General features: G+C 40.4%; 1 protein-coding gene across 3 annotated transcripts; it reads right to left on the reverse strand.

The window, feature by feature from the left end:
• Nucleotides 1-4319: 4319 nt before the first annotated feature.
• On the reverse strand, nucleotides 4320-17535 carry abhd17ab (abhydrolase domain containing 17A, depalmitoylase b). Of its 3 annotated transcripts, XM_074635858.1 has the most exons (6): nucleotides 16861-16986; nucleotides 16634-16689; nucleotides 14335-14700; nucleotides 12157-12351; nucleotides 11004-11183; nucleotides 4320-8145 (listed from the first exon to the last, which is right to left on the reverse strand). In XM_074635858.1, the coding sequence occupies exons 3-6, from the start codon at nucleotides 14697-14699 to the stop codon at nucleotides 7920-7922; spliced, it is 966 nt and encodes a 321-aa protein (XP_074491959.1). In that variant the 5' UTR covers nucleotide 14700; nucleotides 16634-16689; nucleotides 16861-16986; the 3' UTR covers nucleotides 4320-7919. The 3 variants fall into 3 exon arrangements, with proteins under 3 accessions (XP_074491959.1, XP_074491962.1, XP_074491960.1); XM_074635861.1 differs by lacking the exon at nucleotides 16634-16689 and having other exon boundaries at nucleotides 16804-17535; XM_074635859.1 differs by lacking the exon at nucleotides 16861-16986 and having other exon boundaries at nucleotides 16634-16773.
• Between the last annotated feature and the right edge of the window lie 1525 nt (nucleotides 17536-19060).

A 19060-nucleotide genomic window follows, 5' to 3' on the forward strand; every position in this document is an offset into this window, starting at 1 on the left:
GCCGATAGAAACTCTGATATGATTGAAACACACAGCAAGAAGGTCGTTATTTTTAAGTTGACGCACTTGACAAGTTCAGCTTTACACTGGTGAGTTTAAATATCTGGATTTATTAGGACGATGCCAGTTTTGCTGCTGTGCTACATTTTCTGAAAGCTTTTACGATCAATGACTTAAAGTGTAAATGCTGTCAAGTTGAGTCCAAATGCAATTTGAATAAAATGACCCTCTGATTAAAAGTATATGTGGTATTAACATCATTCAAATTGCACATTTGTTTGTTTATCATGACGAAATTTAGAATACAAATAGTTTCAATTGCACGATTATGAGTGGGTCCATTGAAAATGTTCTCCCCTGTAAGAGTCCCTGGCCCCAAAAAGTTTGAAAACCCCTGTCCTAGAGGGCACTTTGTCATGTTTTATATACCATAAGGGCATCTAAGAGGGCACTTTTGCTACGGTTTGTTTGAACAAACCCCCCCCGTTGAGTCCACCAGAGTAATATTTGTTTTCTCCCACATCCTGCTTTGTGATATCAGCCTGTTATCCTGCAGGTGGAGGAGGTCAGACCCTCTCAGTTGGAGGTCTCTGGGCTGCAGGTATACGAACCTGACTCTATCTGGGCTAATGATGAACCATATTAGTGGATGATTACTCGTTGTTATGAGATCTGAATCAGACGAGCTGGAGAGCACTTCAAGAGCTATCTTTTGTACATACAAACACAATTACAGATACATGGAGTGACTGCCAAACCTAAACAAATGTCAGGCGCAGAGTCAAGTGAGACAAGCGGTGCAGGGCTGATGGTTTACATTCCATCTGGATGAGTATTAATTCAGCATTGTTTGAGTTTATACAACTTTTTATTAGTGAGTCTTTGTATGCTAGAAAGTGAGATAAGAAAGGGGAAATGTACTTACTCTAGCAGTGCCATACTTTGGAAAAAAAAATTAATATTCTGAAACTGATGAAGGGCTGAGGTAGTTGACCTATAGAGTGCTCCAGGGATGACGTATTTTTGTAGGCCAACAAGGGAGTTAGCATCGCCCTGGTTCCCTCGACAGAAAGCCAATGGGACTTTTCCATTGGGTTTTGGATTATTGCAGAAAATAAGCTCTGTGGCAAACATGCGTATATGATACTTACACGTTTTGTTCAGCAAGATAATCTCCACAAATGAACACCACTTTTCCGATTTTTGAAGTGTGAATGCAAACGCCAGAAGTAAAAAGGTAACGTTAGGCTATAAACAAATTACACCACAGTCACATGAGCGCGAGTATAAACAACGAGGCTGTAAAGGCAGATGTGTCAGCGTAAAGACGGCTTTTTTATGACAATATTAAAGCTTTAAAATTCACGAGTGGGATATTTAGTGACGTATTTTATGTCGTAGAACAAAATGTAAAAATCTCTTAAGCTTGTGTTAACCGCAGACCTGATTTCAGGCGTCTAACTAAAAACCCATTAAAAAAAACATTGACTTCCAGATGAGGGAACCAGAAGTACTAAAATGCTAACTCATTTCTGGGTTTCAGGATTCATTCCTGCACCACTTTATACTGTCTGCTATCATGGATTGTACAAGGCTGCCAAAAGATTCATTAAAACTTACTTTTTTAATTATTCTCTTGTTAAATATTTAAACAATCCATCTAAAAACTTACTCCTGAGACTTGCAAAATAATGACTTTGTTTTACCTTAAAACTTTAGTTTGATATACTCTGTGTGCATACTTGCAGTATTTTCTTAAAGTGTGTCATCACAGTCTTTATTTATCTGCAGCCTTGCATCACAGTCAGGTCATTAGGTCACGGAAACCTGTGAACTCCATGCACCCAGCTGACACAATGACAACATCCACGCAGCGACAATGCAAAGACTGTTTCCTTTCCTGATCCAGGCCCTTTATACTCTATGGTACCTATTTCTCTAGCTCTCAAACTGATAGTCTGAAGGCTCACCACACTACAATCCTTAAATTGAGAACATTCAAAAGGCTTCAAAGCTCTCTGCATCACAAGTCTTGTTTTAAGTCTTCTGTTGTCGAGACCCTGCACGTCCACAGTCCTTTGATACATGTCAACATGAAAGGCTTTCAGTGCTCAGGGCTGTGTGGAAGAGCGGGCATGTGAGTGTGGAGGAGTGTTGGTGCTGGTGGTAGCAGCGTTTGATGCAGTAGGTCAGGCTGCACTAACTTCGCCTTACGTACGCAGGGGGATGTGAGCTGCAGCTGCTTTTAATCCGTAAGAGCATTTGAGTGGGACACCAGATTGTTTATGTAGTCTATTGAAAACGAGCTGGCACAAGTGTGTGTGTGCGTGTGTGTGTGTGTGTGTGTGTGTGTTCAGAGGGAGGAGAGTGAGCTCAGCTTACGATCCATCTGTCTACCGTTTCCCCACAACTCTACACGGTGGCAGGCAGTGAGGGGAGGCTGGGACAGACCTGAGTCCTTTGGTACTGATTTAATTAAAACACATCATTTGAACCTTTTTTGGCACAGATGATAACAAGCTCATCCCAACACACAGCAACTCTACAGAGGAGGGAGACAAAAACTACACACAGACACACACTCACACACCAGGCAATTAAAGACTCATTTACTCATCAGCCAATTATTCACCCGAGCCGTTCTTGGATCGGTCTCGTGCAGCCCTGCGAGGCCTTTCACTCCAGGCAGGTCATCATTCACCGAGTGCCAGGGCCGCCACGAGTGGAAAATCAGGGTCTGAATGAGACACACGTTAACATTGAGTTCAGGAGAAAAGGCTGTTCTTTCACAGCTTAGAGAACATCTTTACAGGTTTTTACGATTGCTGAAGCACGATTTTGAAAACGCTTCATTCATTAATTTATAAAAACCCAGTTTTGTCACGGTATGGCACACACATGGTTCATACTGATTCTGTTTGAACCAGTTGCACGCCACTGTGCTCAATCAATTAAAGCTGAAGTAGGCGAGATTGGAGTAAATATGATTTAAAAAAAGTTATTTTAATAAAACGGTCGCTATATCGTGACAGTAGTACATGAAACAGTTCATCTGAAAAAAATCATGTGCCTCTGTGTCCTCCGGTGCTCCTAACGGCATCTGCAAGATTTCACAGACTGGAGGAAAACAAGCAGTAAGAGCTGATCTGGGATCTGCCGTCAAACTAGGCAGCGCTGATCAGATATGAATCAATATTATGTTACGTTAATGCCTATTTCTCGCCTCAAATCTTTTCAGAATCATCTTGTAGTGCACGGTTTAGCTGTAAAATGATAAAGTTGAGACCCGGCCACCATGTCGAGATTTCTTGAAGGACCGCCTAGCACCGGTCACATGACTGGAGCACAGCCAATAGGAACGCTCTCTCAATGAAATAACCTGTGATATCATTAGAGTGTGAGAGAGAGATATTACAAGAGTGTGTTGTACTGCACACTGATGAAAATATTTATTTCTCACCACATTGTAAAAATCTGTCAACCCATCCATGCGTTTTCAGAGGTTGCATTTTGCACTGAAAATCTGAACAGAACATATTCTAAATAGAATATAGAACATAATCACAGAGAAAACATCTGTGGAGACAAAAAAAGAAAACATGAAGAACGTTTTCTTTCAATTGCTAGTACACATTTTTGAAAACAGGCCTCTTGCCGCTATGTTGGCTTCCTTTGTTGTAAACAGGTACTCACCTGTGGTCTTTTTTTGCAGACGAGGCAAAAAGGTCATCTTATCAAATGTAGAACATCACTCAGTGACCGTGATATGAAATGAAAACAGAAAAAGGACCACCCCTCCCCATGTTGGTCTTGGTCACACGAAAAGGGAACGAAAAAAATATATAACTTAATAAAAAATATATTTAAAAAATAAATAAATAATAGTATAAAATTAAATAATAAAAAAATTAAATAAATATAAAATAAAATAAAATAATTAAAAAAACTGTATTTTTATAGTGCTTGAATCCTGATTGATGAGCCAACATTCAAGCAATTAAGTGTTCGGCCAGGTGACATGTTTTGGCCAGTTGGTCCCTGGGGGTGGTATTTTAAATGATAGTGTTTGAAATGACAATCAAGTGACTTTATATTAGATTCCTGTGTCTTTTATATAGAGAACCGTGTACAGTGTTTTGCAAAAAGTGCCATGTTGAATTGCAAATTGGGTGCAAAGCAGAAAATGTGTTTAGAGTTTTGTAGACTTGAGCTGAGGTTTCAATAATTGTGCTTTATGTGTCATTTTAGTGTGTTAGCAATTGAAAAAAAACTGTAAAACGACACCTGGATGGAGGAAATAAAAGAGCGCAAGAGTCATGTTAATGATCAATTTCTGATTATGTTTTATTAACTTCTTATTCTCTTCAATTCTTGGAAAAAAAAGACAAAAATCTTCAAAAACTAAAAACAAGTCAGTATAATAAACAATGAATAACAATTGTGTGCTGACAAAAAATGATACCCACCGATGTGTGACACCAGAAATCCAAACATTTGAATAAAAAGACTTCTTATCTTTACAAACAAAAGCTTCTCATTTGTCTGCTTGAAGCTCCTCTATCATTGTTCTTTAATCATCCCACACTCTTTGTTTCCCCCTAAACATTTCCAAACTCACGACTGTGCTGTATTGCTTAGTTGTACTCCTCCACAAATGATAAATTATAAACAGCTTGGAAAAAAAACAACAACAACACCCACAACTTTGTAATTTATGCTGTTCAAACTCAGCTGCTGCATATTTGAAACCAAACATAATAAGATAATTATTTAGTAATCTGACAAATGGTCACATTTAATTTGTATCCAAATGTACTGTATAGTGGGAAAAGACCAACCACAGAGATAAATAAAAAGTTAATAGCTTTGGTTACGAAGATGCCAACATAAACAGCAGGTACGCTGGGTAAAGCCCTAAAAAGAAAGTTACACTTTGGTTCATACGTACACAAGAAAACCCTTTTCAAAAATAAAATAATCTCAGTTTTCAACTAAGAAGTTCAACTCAATGTCTAAGGTTCAGGTAAATCAGCTCAGTTAGAGAAAACACTTTTTTCATTGATTCTAATTTTTAAACTTCAGTGGCTTGGTGAGTCTTGCACCTTTAAGATGAACGCTTTAGGCTGCACCTCATGTCTGCTCGTAAAACAGACCATTAGTGAGAGAGCGAAGGGATTTTGTCACGACGGAGTGCAGTGAACCTAAAACAGGCAGTAAACAGGAAGGGATTACCATTTATCTTACGAGTCAACCCAAAATGACTTGAACAGGACAGCCAGCTGATATAATCTTGAGCCAGTTCTTTTTGTATAATTATTACAATATTGTCAAAAGACAAAAATAGATGGTCATTGCACCAAAACGGGACAATTTACTGTATATTGGTTAGTGATATTCCCCTAAATAATCAGCGCAAAAAGAACAACCACAAGGGCAGTACAACATGCTAGAGACAGTTTCCAATTGTTACAAACCAGCAGCTAGAAAATGTACTGTACCACGGTGTAAAACCAAAAGTGTTACCAAGACGCTCTGCCTAAAAAGAGTACAAATACTGAACTATCATATGTATGCTTCAACATACAGACAGATGTTATAGGTAGTTCTTGTAAAGCCTGTAAACCAGACAGGAAAGAGACCTACACACAGCAAAATAGTAGTGGAATAACATTGTCATCATGTTGGACAATAAATCTGTCTGTTGGAGTGACAGTGATAAAACATCTGTTCCTGTGCTTGTAAGTGTATAAGAGTGGGACTGATTATTATTCATCAGAATGTAAAGATCATTATTTACTAAAATGAGAAAATCCAGTCTCAATTTTCATAAAATACTTGCTCAAATTGACAAAATTGGCCCTCAAGATGGAGTGCAAACGAGGAGTATACGGCCGTCAGACAGTGTTTAAAGTGATTAAAAACTGTCTGGAGGTAGAACACCGACCGAGGCCTGTTTAATTTTAGTGTTGCTTCTCTGTTCCAGACACTGAGGGAAACAGGAACTTCGCTGACAGCTGTGACCTACCGGTGTGAGACATAAACAAGACGAACAAGACTAAAACAAAGCGGACGGGACTAACAGACTCTCAGACATCCCACTAAATGAAGGAGCTGGAGGTATTTTTCTCTCTGAGGCTCTTGAACTTCTTTAACACAGCCACTCTGTTACTGGGATACAGATGTGGTGCAGAGGAGACTGTGGAAACTCGAGTTAAACATGTATGAAAAAGCTAACGAATCACCAAACTCCCAGTTTGGTCTGCAGTTTTGGGACCATAGTTCGCTTCTAGGGCTGTCAGTCCATTACAATATTTAATCGCATTATTTTGTCCATGATTAATTGCATTTTTTATCTTTTCAAAATCTACCTTAAAGGGAGATTTGTCAAGTATTTGATACTCTTATCAACTCTAATCATAACATGGCAAACTGCAGCCCAACAGGCAACAACAGCTGTCAGTGTGTCAGTGTGCTGACTTGACTATGACTTACCCCCAAACTGCATGTGATTATCATAAAGTGGGCATGTCTGTAAAGGGGAGACTTGTGGGTACCCATAGAACCCATTTTCATTCACATATCTTGAGGTCAGAGGTCAAGGGACCCCTTTGAAAATGGCCATGCCAGTTTTTCCTCGCCAAAATGTAGCGTAAGTTTGGAGCGTTATTTAACCTCCTTCACGACAAGCTAGTATGACATGTTTGGTACCGATGGATTCTTTAGGTTTTCTAGTTTCATACAATGCCAGTATCTTCACTTTAGCTTTAAAAGAATTCTTCTGTTACATCCTAAAAATCGCAAGTTGCGTTAATGCGTTAAAGGAATTAGTGGTGCTGTTATGGCGTTAACTTTGACAGCCCTAGTTGCTTCATTACTTGGTTAAAATGAAAGATAATAAGATAAAGATAATTACCCCACACACTAGATGAACGTGTTTTTAAGAAAGCTCAAAGCATCTGAGGAGATTTAGCCGACTGCATAATAAACAAAAACAACACAAACAAATGTGGAACACACTGACCCTAATGTCTAAAACAGGGTTACCTGAGCAAAATGTTCAGTACAGTGAAAAACACAATGAAAGACGCAAAATTCTAATTCATCTCTATGCATGTATGTACACATACATGAAGCGATAAGATATTAGTAAACACTGTTCAACATAATGCAGTCCAACACAACGCAACCAGTAACTACAACAGGCAATAAATCAACCTCTCTGATCAAGTATTTATTGTCGGGCTGTAAATTGGATTGCATTAGATTGAACAGGAGTTACTAATAAAAACTGTAGAGAACTTAGTTACAAACCTGTTTGCTATTGTAATAATAGGTGATTAGAAAACCAAAAATATTCCCCAACACGTGTTCTTTAGTGTTTCCCATCATTGCTTCACCATTATCCATCCGGGTTAACAGCAAAACTTTACACACAAAACTCTATGAGGAGGCTGGAAAACTGATGGAGATTTTCCATGTGGACCACAACGTTATTGATCTACATGATTACTAATCAGTTTGTTGTTCTGTTAAATCTCATTTAAAGTCTTTGTTTCCTGTGGACACTGTCCATATTATTGCACAGTATAGGAATATATCTGCTGCCACGTTAACACACGGCAACTGTACTGTTAAAGTAACTGCTGCTAAAAAAACAAAACACCAACAACAGTCGAAATGCAGTTTGTGACAAAGTCTTTCACACTCACGCACTTCTGATGTTGATGAACACACTTCTTCTTTTTTTCTCCATGTTGCATCAATCCACGCTCCATTAAAAGGTGCACTACAGTACGTGAAGCGAAACACCCCTGGTGATCTGAGGGGCAGTTTAGATGACATGCCTCCATCTCGGACACAGAAACATGGTAATGAATGACGTTGATGATGATGATGATGGTGGTGATGATGATGATGTTTCAGGCCTGCTGTACCGCCAACTCCTGTCCTATGAAGCGGCGCAGGCGCTCCAGATACTGGCTGTACAATTCAATGTCGTTGTGTCCCGCTCCCTCCACCCAGAGAGGCTCCACGGCCTTGGGGCAGCGCTCGAACAGAGCCAGGCCGTGGGAGAAGTCGATGACCTCGTCCTCTGTCCCGTGGATGATGAGCACCGGGGACGTGATTTTGGACACTTTCTCGATGCTAAAAGAGGGAATAAATGAGATTATTAAGAAGTTGATGATTTACTTACTACCTTTATTAGTTCCCCCTCCACCCCTGTAAAAGAGCTCTGAAAGCAGATTGCACAGGTTGGGTTAATGCAGTCGGACTCATAAATCACTGGCTCTGTGGATGAGGTCATAAATAAGTGACATTGTGGTGGGTCAGTCTGCTGGTCTGGAAAAAAAAGTCAGTAAAATATGTTGTTATAGATTAAATAAGAGCATCTTAATGGATCGGCGAGGCGTCAGTTTTGTCTGGACAGTAAATTATAGGCTATAAAACATTTATTGCTTTGAAACAAATGTGATATTTTAGAGTTATTATTCTGTTTAGTTGTCTCAAAAAAAATCGTCTTATTTCCTGGGTGAGGATAATTTGCACATATTATAATTTAAGGTTACATCAGTTCTGACCCGCCCGTCTCTTTAGTACAGTTTTGACCCTTGAGGACAGGACAGAAGACAAACAGGTTGTGTCTAGAAGGTAACACGCAAATTGCGAAATTTGATCAGAAATCTGCAAAAACTCTTGCGAGACTCGCTGCCCGACAACCGACAACCTCTCCTAACCGTAACCATCTCCCGAGAGTTTCACAACTTGTGGGTTACCTTCTAGACACGACCAGACAAACATGAGCCTTGGATTTTATCAATAGAAATCGGATACCGGATTAAATTGAATTCTATATGTTTATATACAGAACTATATACATTGTATGCTGGAATTTTAATTCCATGTAACAGTAACAATTCCAATTTTGATGAATTTGTGGCTGCATTAAAAAGGTTTTCATTTGAATTGTAATTCCTGTTAATTTTGGAGATTTGTTTTTACCAAGTTGCTGCTGTACGATTTATTAATTTAATAATAAATAACAAATCAGTCAATTTATATCTATGTATTTATTTGTTATGTTTTACAAAGTTAGGAAAACAATGTTTACGTCCAGCCTGATGTTTCCTTACACATAAAAGAATGATCCACTTCACTTCCACGCAGTGAGGCATACAGCTTATTAATGAAACACTGGTATCGGATCGGTACTCGGTATCGGCTGAAAGCCCAGGTATCGCTATCGTTATTGGGACTAAAGAAAGTCAGATCGGTGCATCCCTTGTTGTATGCCTCCGCCAACCAGTCAAGTTGCAGTTTAAATCCATGTCTGTCCAAAATATCATCACGTCATCATTTGATCCCATTACACATGTGTGTGAAATGGTCATAATCAGCTTATGAATTCTTGAGTTATGGCCAAAAACATGTTTTGTGAGGTCACGATGATCTTAATCAGTTCTTTCTAATCAGATCATGCTAGAGTCCAAGTGGACGTTTTGTGCCAAATTTGAAGCCACACCCTTAAGACGTTCCTGATAGTATATCGCGAGAATGGGACGGACGGACGTACAACCAAAAACAAAATATGCCTCCGGCCACGGCTGTCATGGAGGCATAAAAACAGATCATCCCATGGAATATAGATATATTTGACACAGAAAAAAGTAGAGAAAGATACAGAGACACAGAGGAAGGAGGGATGCCAGCTGCCCACTCTGAATGTGAACAACAAGCGAACACTGGAGGCTTTCTCAGCTCACTACACACACAGCAAGGCATCCCCCTGCTTTCCTTCCACCTCTGCTCCTCCTCACCCACTTGTGCCATCTGGGACTAGACTCTGCGTTAAGGCTGGCAGTGCGCTGCTATTGACCTCCGTCAGACGCAGCCACTAAAACTAAACTGACAACGTGAACAGAAGGGATAGAGCCTCACTAATGATAGCATTACTCGCCGTTGTTACCGTCCCGCCAAGGGAATCTGTTCAGTGGCCAAGATTTAAAAATAAAAACACAGTAGCGCAACACACATTACGGTGAACACCCACATTAGAGTCACACACAAATCTCTTCAGAGGAGGTTGGAACTGAATATGAAGCAATAAAAGAATCTCTAACAGGTACAGCGCCAAAAAGTACTCAATTTCACAACCTGCTACTTAGTGTTTCACTTTTACGGCTTATTAATACCAACATTTTCCTGTTTTTTTCTTGTCACAGTGTAAGCTGCAGGTCTAAATTAACACTGTAAACTGACATTCACTGTCAATTAAGTTGAAAAAAGACTTTATTACCGGAAAGTAACAGGCTGCAAGTCCTACACTCTTGTTAAAAGTTAAAGATAAACTAAGATTGCACTCATGCGAGGTCACTTTTAGACTAAAGTGAAAGAGATTTCAGTTGCTGCCGTCCTGCAAGACAACACAGTTCTTCTCTGAAATACTACAGTATTTTGGGTGGCTTACTCACATCTATGAAAATATATAATAAAAATGACATCCACACACACTAATCAGGAAAAGACATTAACACTGAAATTACAGCACAAACAAAAAGCGCAGGAGCTGTTCTTTCAGCGCAGATGTTTGTCTTGGATAAGAAACACTTTCACGAGTGCAAGTAGCAATTACGCTTTTTCTGTTGGCAGATCTGTAATTATGTGGAAATGCCAACTGGCAGCAAAATAGTCTGCTTAATCTCTGTGTGTGTATCATGTTTACAAGAACACCTTATTTAAGGATTTTATGGGACACAGAAGGAGACAGAGGAGAGTATAAAGACTCTGTTGTTGTAGAAAGATGTCTTTGACAAACATGTTATCCTTACAGACAATTATCTATTTGTCAACTTAACCATTCCATGCACTAAAACACACAAATGTAATGAATAGCATTTGAATTTGAATGTCAAACCATTTGATATTTGAGGCTGATAAGAGACTGGTTTGAAAAGGGTACGATGAGAGAGAGAGAGAAAATAAACCGACACTCGGCAGAGACTTACTTGGGGAACGCGTCGAAGCAATACGTTTTCTTCGTGTCGGGAAAGGCCACTCTCATGCCAGACGTCAGAGGCGAGTGAAGAACCACGGCAGCGCACTCGTACCGTGACGCCAGGTCCACAGTGGGTACTGTACCAATGCTCTGTCCGTACAGGATAATATTCTCTGGGCTGATGCCATACCTGGTTAAACACCAAAGATACAGAGAAGCCATTATAGTGCAGGTTAATGTGCCTTGTAGCAAAACAAGTACAGCAGTGACACATACACAGTGGCAGTAGCACTGTATAGAAATATGTTTTGTTTTTCACTAGCTTTAGTCTATATATATATATATATATATATATATATATAATAGGGCTGTCAAAGTTAACGTGATAATGTAATGTTAACACACAATTTGTTGATTTGTCCACTCCCATGTTGATAAGAGTATTAAATACTTGACAAATCTCCCTTTAAGGTACATTTTGAACAGATAAAAAAAATGTGCAATTAGTTTGCGGTTAATTATTTTAATCTACTGGCAGCCCTGATATATATATTATAATGAAAATGATTTTAATTGCAGAGTTTTGAGAACATCCAATGAAAAGATGTTTTAATAAATATGCTAAAATTACATTACAGTGAAAAGTGACAGCGACACCCAAATGTAAATTCACCTCAACCAACCCTTAGTCAATGCTCGGTGGTGTCATGTCTTCCGCGGGCTACAGTCGCATTAAGGCGGCTCCGCTTTCACTAATGAGACACTTTATCACATCACAACGTCCTTGAGAGACATCTCTCTCCCCCCGTAGCCTTCCCTCCCTCCTTTCATCCATCCTTCTCACTCTTTTATTCCCACGGCATCTGTCCACACTCTCTCTTCATCTCAGCTCTGTCCTGATCACAACCTCTGACACCTTGATTCACACCTTTATCTTTACTCAACCCTCTTCTGCCTATCTTCATTTTTCACCCCCTTTTTGCTTTTTCTTCGGAAGACAGGAGTGTTGTCCCCTGAGAAAATGCAGTGATATTTGAATCCATCCATAACATGGTTTGATTTGCTCCTAATCTAAACTATGCGTCCTGTCTCAGCAGAGCAAGACGCCGTATAATTAATCACCACTGGAAGGACACATATGGCTTAATTATATCGTGACATACCGCGTGCGCAGTGCGTGCCAGGCGGCATCTATGTCTGCGTAGAGGTTCTTCTCAGAGGGCTTGCCGGTGCTGGCGCCGTAGCCTGAGTAGTCGTAGGAGAAGATGTTGCAGTTGATGCGAGTGCCGAGGCCGATGTAGAAACTGCTCATCTGGCCAAGGTCGACTGCGTTGCCGTGGGAGAAGAGCACTGTAAATCTGAAAGGGTACACATACAATAGACGCCGGTTAGTAGATGGGCCAACAATCCCTGACAAGTACTTTAGTTATAGTTGAAAATATTAGCAGTCTATTGACAATTATATTGTGGTTATTATTGTTACATGAGAAATATCCTTTACATTTCCTAAAGGGTAACTTCTGTATCTTTCAACCTGGATCCTATTTTCTCATGTTTTAGTGTCTAAGTGACTAATATGGACAAGCCGTGAGGGCAAGTGAGCAGCGTCAATGTAACGTTATGTCCACTAAAAGTGCTTGTTTTTGCCACTAATGGACTCAGGTTGTTATTATAAGTGTCTGACAACATTATGGAAAGGACCCTACAGAGAAATAAAACCTTTTATCTAGGTGACTCAAATGTTTCAAAGCTAATAATAATGTATAAAACCCCAAATAGCCCATGAAATAAGGAATAACCCCACAACATTATTCATTATTCATATTCAACATTAATTATTAGTAGTTATTCTCAGACGGATATCGCTGTTTGTTGTGTGTGTCTAAGTGCAGTAGTGCGGCAGCAGCCCTGTCCCAGGCACTGAAACAGGGGAGATGGAGACAGACAGACAGAAGTCACTTAGTCATTAGTCTGTTAGACACAAACACATGGGGAAATAGGGTTGAATAATAACGAAGTTGGCCTTTAAAATAGTGGTCCTACAGGACTAGAAAACACCACAAGAAACTAATAAAAATTAGCATCTTTAGTTGAGGCTTTGTTCAAGTGCATATGCCACATCATTTGTATAGACACTGGAGATTCTACTGGACTTCATTTGAAGCAGAAAGAGTCACATGAAGGATTAAAAATAACATCAAAACAGACACAAACTGACTCAAACGCAATCCAGTTCGTCGACCTGGTAACTCGACACTGAATCAAACCATAAGCAACCTGTTGTTAGGAGCGAGGCTACTTTGACTCCGTGCCAACGCGCCTTTGTCTTAAAGTGCAGCATGTTGGAGGATTGGTTTACCACGCTTGTCAAATGACTCTTACTTCTAGACATTTTGTTCAACCTGAGAAGCAGGGTATCCACTATAAGCGCTGGGTTATCCAGCCCTCGCCTTCTATTCATGAATGCATGTTGTGCTCTCTTGAGAAATCCGATACTTTCTCTACACACTGACCGTTTTGAAATCCTCCCTCAGTGGTTTTGTTTATGAACCCGTACGGCCCACAGCTTCGCTCGTGGCCTTTCCACTCAGAATGTGGCACAACAATGACTCTGCCATATCGGGTCTAGTTTGGAGTCATTCTTGTGTAATACTAGATAGACATTAATACAAGGGCACACAGACTGTAACACAAGCCTGTCCATGTCTTTTTAATTGATTTAGTAAATTAATCAGCAGCAGCTCAGTGCAGCAGGATGGGCATAAAACTGAAGTTAAATACTTGTACAGTACATCATAAAGTAAAACTTCTGCTGCTAAATGATATGATCACTTCTCATAAAACCATCTACCAATCACTGCCAATAAATTCAATGACACACATCTACAGGAAAGAAAGCCAGATAGCTGAAAATGTTTAATCTCTGACTCACTGGATATTTTGTTAGCGTGATATGATCATTATCGTGAAGCAAAATTACCAGGCGCCAGTGAAACTCAACATTCGAGTTCCTACAAACCTACATGACAAACAATGATAGAAAACAGAATCATTTTGAAGAATAAAACTGTTAAAATAAATGTAAGTGATCCACGGAAAAGCAGGAATAGACTATCTTGGAGTCAGCTGAGTCAACAGGGATGCAAGTAAAGGAAGTAGACCTGGATGTGGCTGGAAGAAGACTGACAAGGAAGGAGGGTGTGGAAACACTTCTGAGGAAGTGTGACACAGTGTCGAAAAAATGAATAACAAAGGTCACGCAAGCTGTGATCTATAACACACAGTCACTTAACTGTTACCGCGCTGACTCAAAAGGTGCGTAAACCTTTCAAACGACCTACCTGGCATTAGGAACACAGCGGATGTACATGCAGCCGACTTGGTTCCCTCGGCTGGATCGTGTGAGGAACACCTCTATCGTGTCCAGCTCTCTCTGCGAGTACTGAAACTCCGCTCGCTCCGTCATGTGGAGCTTCCATCTCCCCTCCACAGTCCCGGCCCCTCCGCTTCCAGCAACCGTTGCGCCGCTCCGCGCCCGCAGGCTGGCCGTCCCCGTTGCCCCCGCTGCAGCGGGGCCGGTCTCTGGGTCTGGGAGGAAGGCGTACGTGGGCTCAGGGGGCAGGAAGGCGAGCTTGGCTGCGATGCGGCTGGGGCAGGGCGGGCAGCAGAAGAGGCAGCAGAGCTCGCTGAGAGACAGGCCATTCATCCTTCAGCGTGCAGGAGGAAGACAAGAGGAATCAGTGTGCTAATGAATCCACATCATCCCAGTGTTCACACAATGAGATACTTATTACAATGTAATGTATAATGCATTCAGTCAAAGTGGCAACATGATGACAATGTTTCTACAACAGCTAATTTGTAACATGTAAAGATTATAAGTAGGGCTGTCAAAGTTAACGCGATAATAATGCCAATTTCTTTTTGTAGCAGGATCAGTTTACGCTAAATTTTGGCGAGGAAAACTGGCATTTTCAAAGGGGTCCCTTGACCTCTGACCTCAAGATATGTGAATGAAAATGGGTTCTATGGGTACCCACAAGTCTTCCCCTTTACAGACATGCCCACTTTATGATAATCACATGCAGTTTGAGGCAAGTAATAGTCAAGTCAGCACACTGACACACTGACAGCTGTTGTTGCCTGTTGGGCTGCAGTTTGCCATGTTATGTTTTGAGCATATTTTTTATGCTAAATGGAGTACCTGTGAGGGTTTCCGGACAATAATCGTCATTGTTTTGTGTTGTTAATTTATTCCAATAATAAACATATACATACATTTGCATAAAGCAGCATATTTGCCCACTCCCATTTTGATACGAGTATTAAATACTTGACCAATCTCCCTTTAAGACATCAACAAGGAATCAATTATCAATATAGTTGCTGATTATTATTATTTTTTTGTCTATCAACTAATAGATTTGGGTTTAGTTCCTTCTTACTTGTCTTCACTTTAAAAAAGGAAAACTGGAAGTCATAATCTTCGTTCTATGGACATTTCGCAATTTGTTGTTCCCAAAGTACGGACTGAATTAGGAAAGAAAGCTTTTAGGTTTTTGGCACCTACCGCTTGGAATAATGTACAATCTGATCTTCAACTTCAAAACTTGGTTACCTTGAATGAGTTTAAGGCTCTGGTGAAATCGCTGAAGTCCAGGTTGTCTGTGTGCAAGTGTTTTGTATGAGCAAGTTTTAATGTTGTTAATTTATGTGTTGACTTTCACTATAACTGTCTTGCTGCCATCTTGGCCAGGTCTCTCTTGTAAAAGAGATCTTTGATCTCAATGGGACTAACCTGGTTTGCTGCTGCCTTTTATTAAACCAGATAATGATCTTATACTGCACTAAAGCTTTTACTCTTGTTATATTCTATTTTAGCTTCTATCCTAGCTTTTATTTTTAGCTTGTTTTTTATTTTCTTATCTTTAATGTTTTTATAACTGTTTTAATTATGTCTTAATGTTCTTTTGCACTTAATCGCAATGTTCTTGAATGTTTATGAAAAGCACTTTGAATTGCCCTGTTGCTGAAATGTGCTCTACAAATAAAGCTGCCTTGCATTGAACATATTTTTGAGCTGCTAATAAAAAGATTATGAGAATAATTATTGGGTGGAGCCACCACATGACATCACCCCAAACAATACAATACATTAATATGACAGCAACAGTAGACCTACCTGTTGTTCTGAAGAGCTTATATAGTCTAAGTTAAAAAATTAAGTTGTGCCTCAACAAATCAAAAAACAATCACATCTTTTTACACCAAAACATGCCAATAACGTGTCCTGGAAAGTGATTGAATGTGGTGTGCAAGTGATAAAGAAAGGGGCTGCTGTAAGCACTACAAATTAAATTTTTAGGTGGAGGCAGACATCTCCGAGATTTAATATCTCAGAACCAAGATGGGCAAATAAAACCAAAACTATGGCAGGATCTGGAGCATATTTCAACATAAAGTATGTCTTTGTCATATCATCAGAGTAACATAAAGACTGATGAATCTTTCCAGATCCTGCCTCAGTTGTCCTGTTTGTTGAGATACCGGTTTGAGCTTTGAGTTGGCTCATGTACGATATGGCTGCCAAAATCAAAGATGAATTACAATACATGTATATGACAGCAACAGTAGACCTACCTGTTGATCTGAAGAAGATCTTATATAGTCTAAGTTAAAAAAAGAAGAAGTTGTGCCTCAACAAAAACAAAAACAAAACAAGGAAGAGTTGCTCCACTTCAACAAGTTACTCAACTTCACACACCAGAATAACATACAATACATGTATATGACAGCAACAGTAGACCTACCTGTTGATCTGAAGAGCTTATTATAGTCTAAGTTTAAAAAAAAAGAAGAAGTTGTGCCTCAACAAAAAACAAAAACAAGGAAGAGTTGCTCCACTTCAAACACAGGACACTTGTTTGTAAAGTTGCCCTGTCAGCAGAAGAAGAAGGAGGAAAACGTAGTGGAGCCTAACAGCTGACACCAACAGGAAGCGTTATTTACTAACTATCTGCTGTGTTGTCTGAGAGGAGACTGAAGTCCAGATCACATCCATTTTGCCATCTAAACCTTCAGCTCTGGATATTATAAGGAAAACTTCTGTCCTTCTTTTTAAAGAGCAGTTTCCAATGTGACCAAAAACAACTACTTAAAACGCCTTTCACTGACAATAAAACACGCTGTCAAGCTCTGTTATCACCTGTAGAGACGAGTTATATATCAATAATAACGACACGGTGCTGTTTTACCGGAGAGAGGAGCCGTTAACGTTCACCAGCTAACGCTACGTTGGCTTAAGCTAGCAGGACACATAAACACGGTAAAAGCACCGATCCTCCGACGTTAAACACCGATAAACACCGCTATTCAGTCTTATAGATGGTTATTAGTCTCCGTGGATCCATTGTGACCGGTTGCTGGTGTGTCCTCTGTCATTTATAGTGATGTGTCGCCTGGTCAGTTGGATTAATCCATGAATGTACGTGCGGTGTTTTCCTTCTTCTTTCTCTTCTGTCCGTTTCACCGCATCCGGAAGCGATAGCTGACTGACAGGATGTGACGTCAGGAGTTTCCATTGGACAATTAAGGGAAGCTTGTTATCAGTGTTGGTAAAAAGATGACGTCATTGAACTTAATTGTGTTTTCATTTTGCACTTTTTTGAAGAGAAAAAAAAAAGTTAAATAGCAGAATGATTAATTAAAGTTATTACAGTAAATGTATTTGTTTTTTAAAACAAAGAAGAAGATGTGTCATCGTGTTTCTTTGTGTAGGCAACTGTGATAAAATAATACCTGATGGGAATACATGACCATCCAAAACACACACTCATACTGTACTTCTATCTTTGTGAGGATACTCATTGACATAATGCATTCCCTAGCCCCTTATCCTAACCTTTGCCATTTGTCTGAGCCTTAAAGGGACTATTTGTAACTTTCAGAAATGCTTGTTAACAGCGACACCTGTGGCCGTGAAATCAACGAAAGTCAGCGTCGGGCTCGCGCTTGCTCGCTCTAAATATACCTGAACGAGCATCGCTCAAAACAGTGAGGCGAAACACATCAGCTAAAACCACAATATCACTCTATATTTACGCTGCTTGGCAGTAATGTTATCTGACCAGACGAAGGTCTCTCCATGAACATGATTTAGATCTGATCCTAGTGTTGGCTTTTCCTGCCTAAGTGCAGGCTGAAGCAGCGGGGCTCTGCAGCGTGTCTCCCTGCTCTCTCCGCCCGCAGCCAGAGAGAGCAGAGGAGACACCGGCACCCGGTCGGTAACGAGAAGACAACGTAACTCTCTGTAGAGCTCCGTCACTTCACAAGACACGGGAAACCTCTGTTGGTCTGGAGGAGCTGCAGCATTTATTTCTGCACAAACGTCCACTGTACATTCACTAGATATTCTCAGAGCTACTAACTCTCCTGCAGTGTGGAGTGTGCGGGCATGCACATGAGGTGGAGCGCGAGAACGCGCGCGTTGTGTGAGTGGAGGAAGGCAGACAGCGGAGCAGAGTACAGCAGAGACTCCGGTCCTGGAGACCAAAGCTACGGTCTCCCCTGTGTCTTCCCCGTGGTCGGGGGGCTGGAGCAGGAAGAGTTGACACTGTTTAACAGACGGGCTTCACTAGATAGAACTTTGCGGTTTTGGTGCTTCCGTGTAGTTTGTGTCGGAGTCTTGTCTGAACAGTGTAGTCACACGCGAGCACGCATGGGACACCGACCCGGTAGATTTATACGTGTTAGAAGTTACAAACAGTCCCTTTAAAACAAAGAAAAAGATGTGTCATGGTGTATCTGTGTGTGTAGGCAACTGTGATAAAATAATACCTGACGGGAATACATGACCATCCCCCCTCAGCACAACACAAAGCGCCTGGGTCAGTCCTTCATGCTGGTAGCCATCAGGCTCCACAACCCAGGCTGACCCCCATATGAGAACTATGAGGACTTTAAGAACTTTAAACACGCACTATCTGCAACCATCTTGGACTCTAACCACTGGCGCACTTTAATTCAATTTAAATTAATCCATGTATGTACGTGCGGTGTTTTCCTTCT

Source organism: Sebastes fasciatus, chromosome 5 (assembly GCF_043250625.1).
Source record: "Sebastes fasciatus isolate fSebFas1 chromosome 5, fSebFas1.pri, whole genome shotgun sequence".
Taxonomy (NCBI): Eukaryota; Metazoa; Chordata; class Actinopteri; order Perciformes; family Sebastidae; genus Sebastes; species Sebastes fasciatus.

Excerpts from the sequence above, each read along its gene's own strand:
- abhd17ab (XM_074635861.1), bottom strand. The coding sequence starts at position 14,699 with ATGAATGGCCTGTCTCTCAGCGAGCTCTGCTGCCTCTTCTGCTGCCCG. Across the intron at positions 12,352-14,334 it reads CGCTGTGTTCCTAATGCCAG|ATTTACAGTGCTCTTCTCCC; the intron begins GTAGGTCGTTTG and ends GTACCCTTTCAG. Across the intron at positions 8,146-11,003 it reads TGCTTCGACGCGTTCCCCAA|CATCGAGAAAGTGTCCAAAA; the intron begins GTAAGTCTCTGC and ends TCCCTCTTTTAG.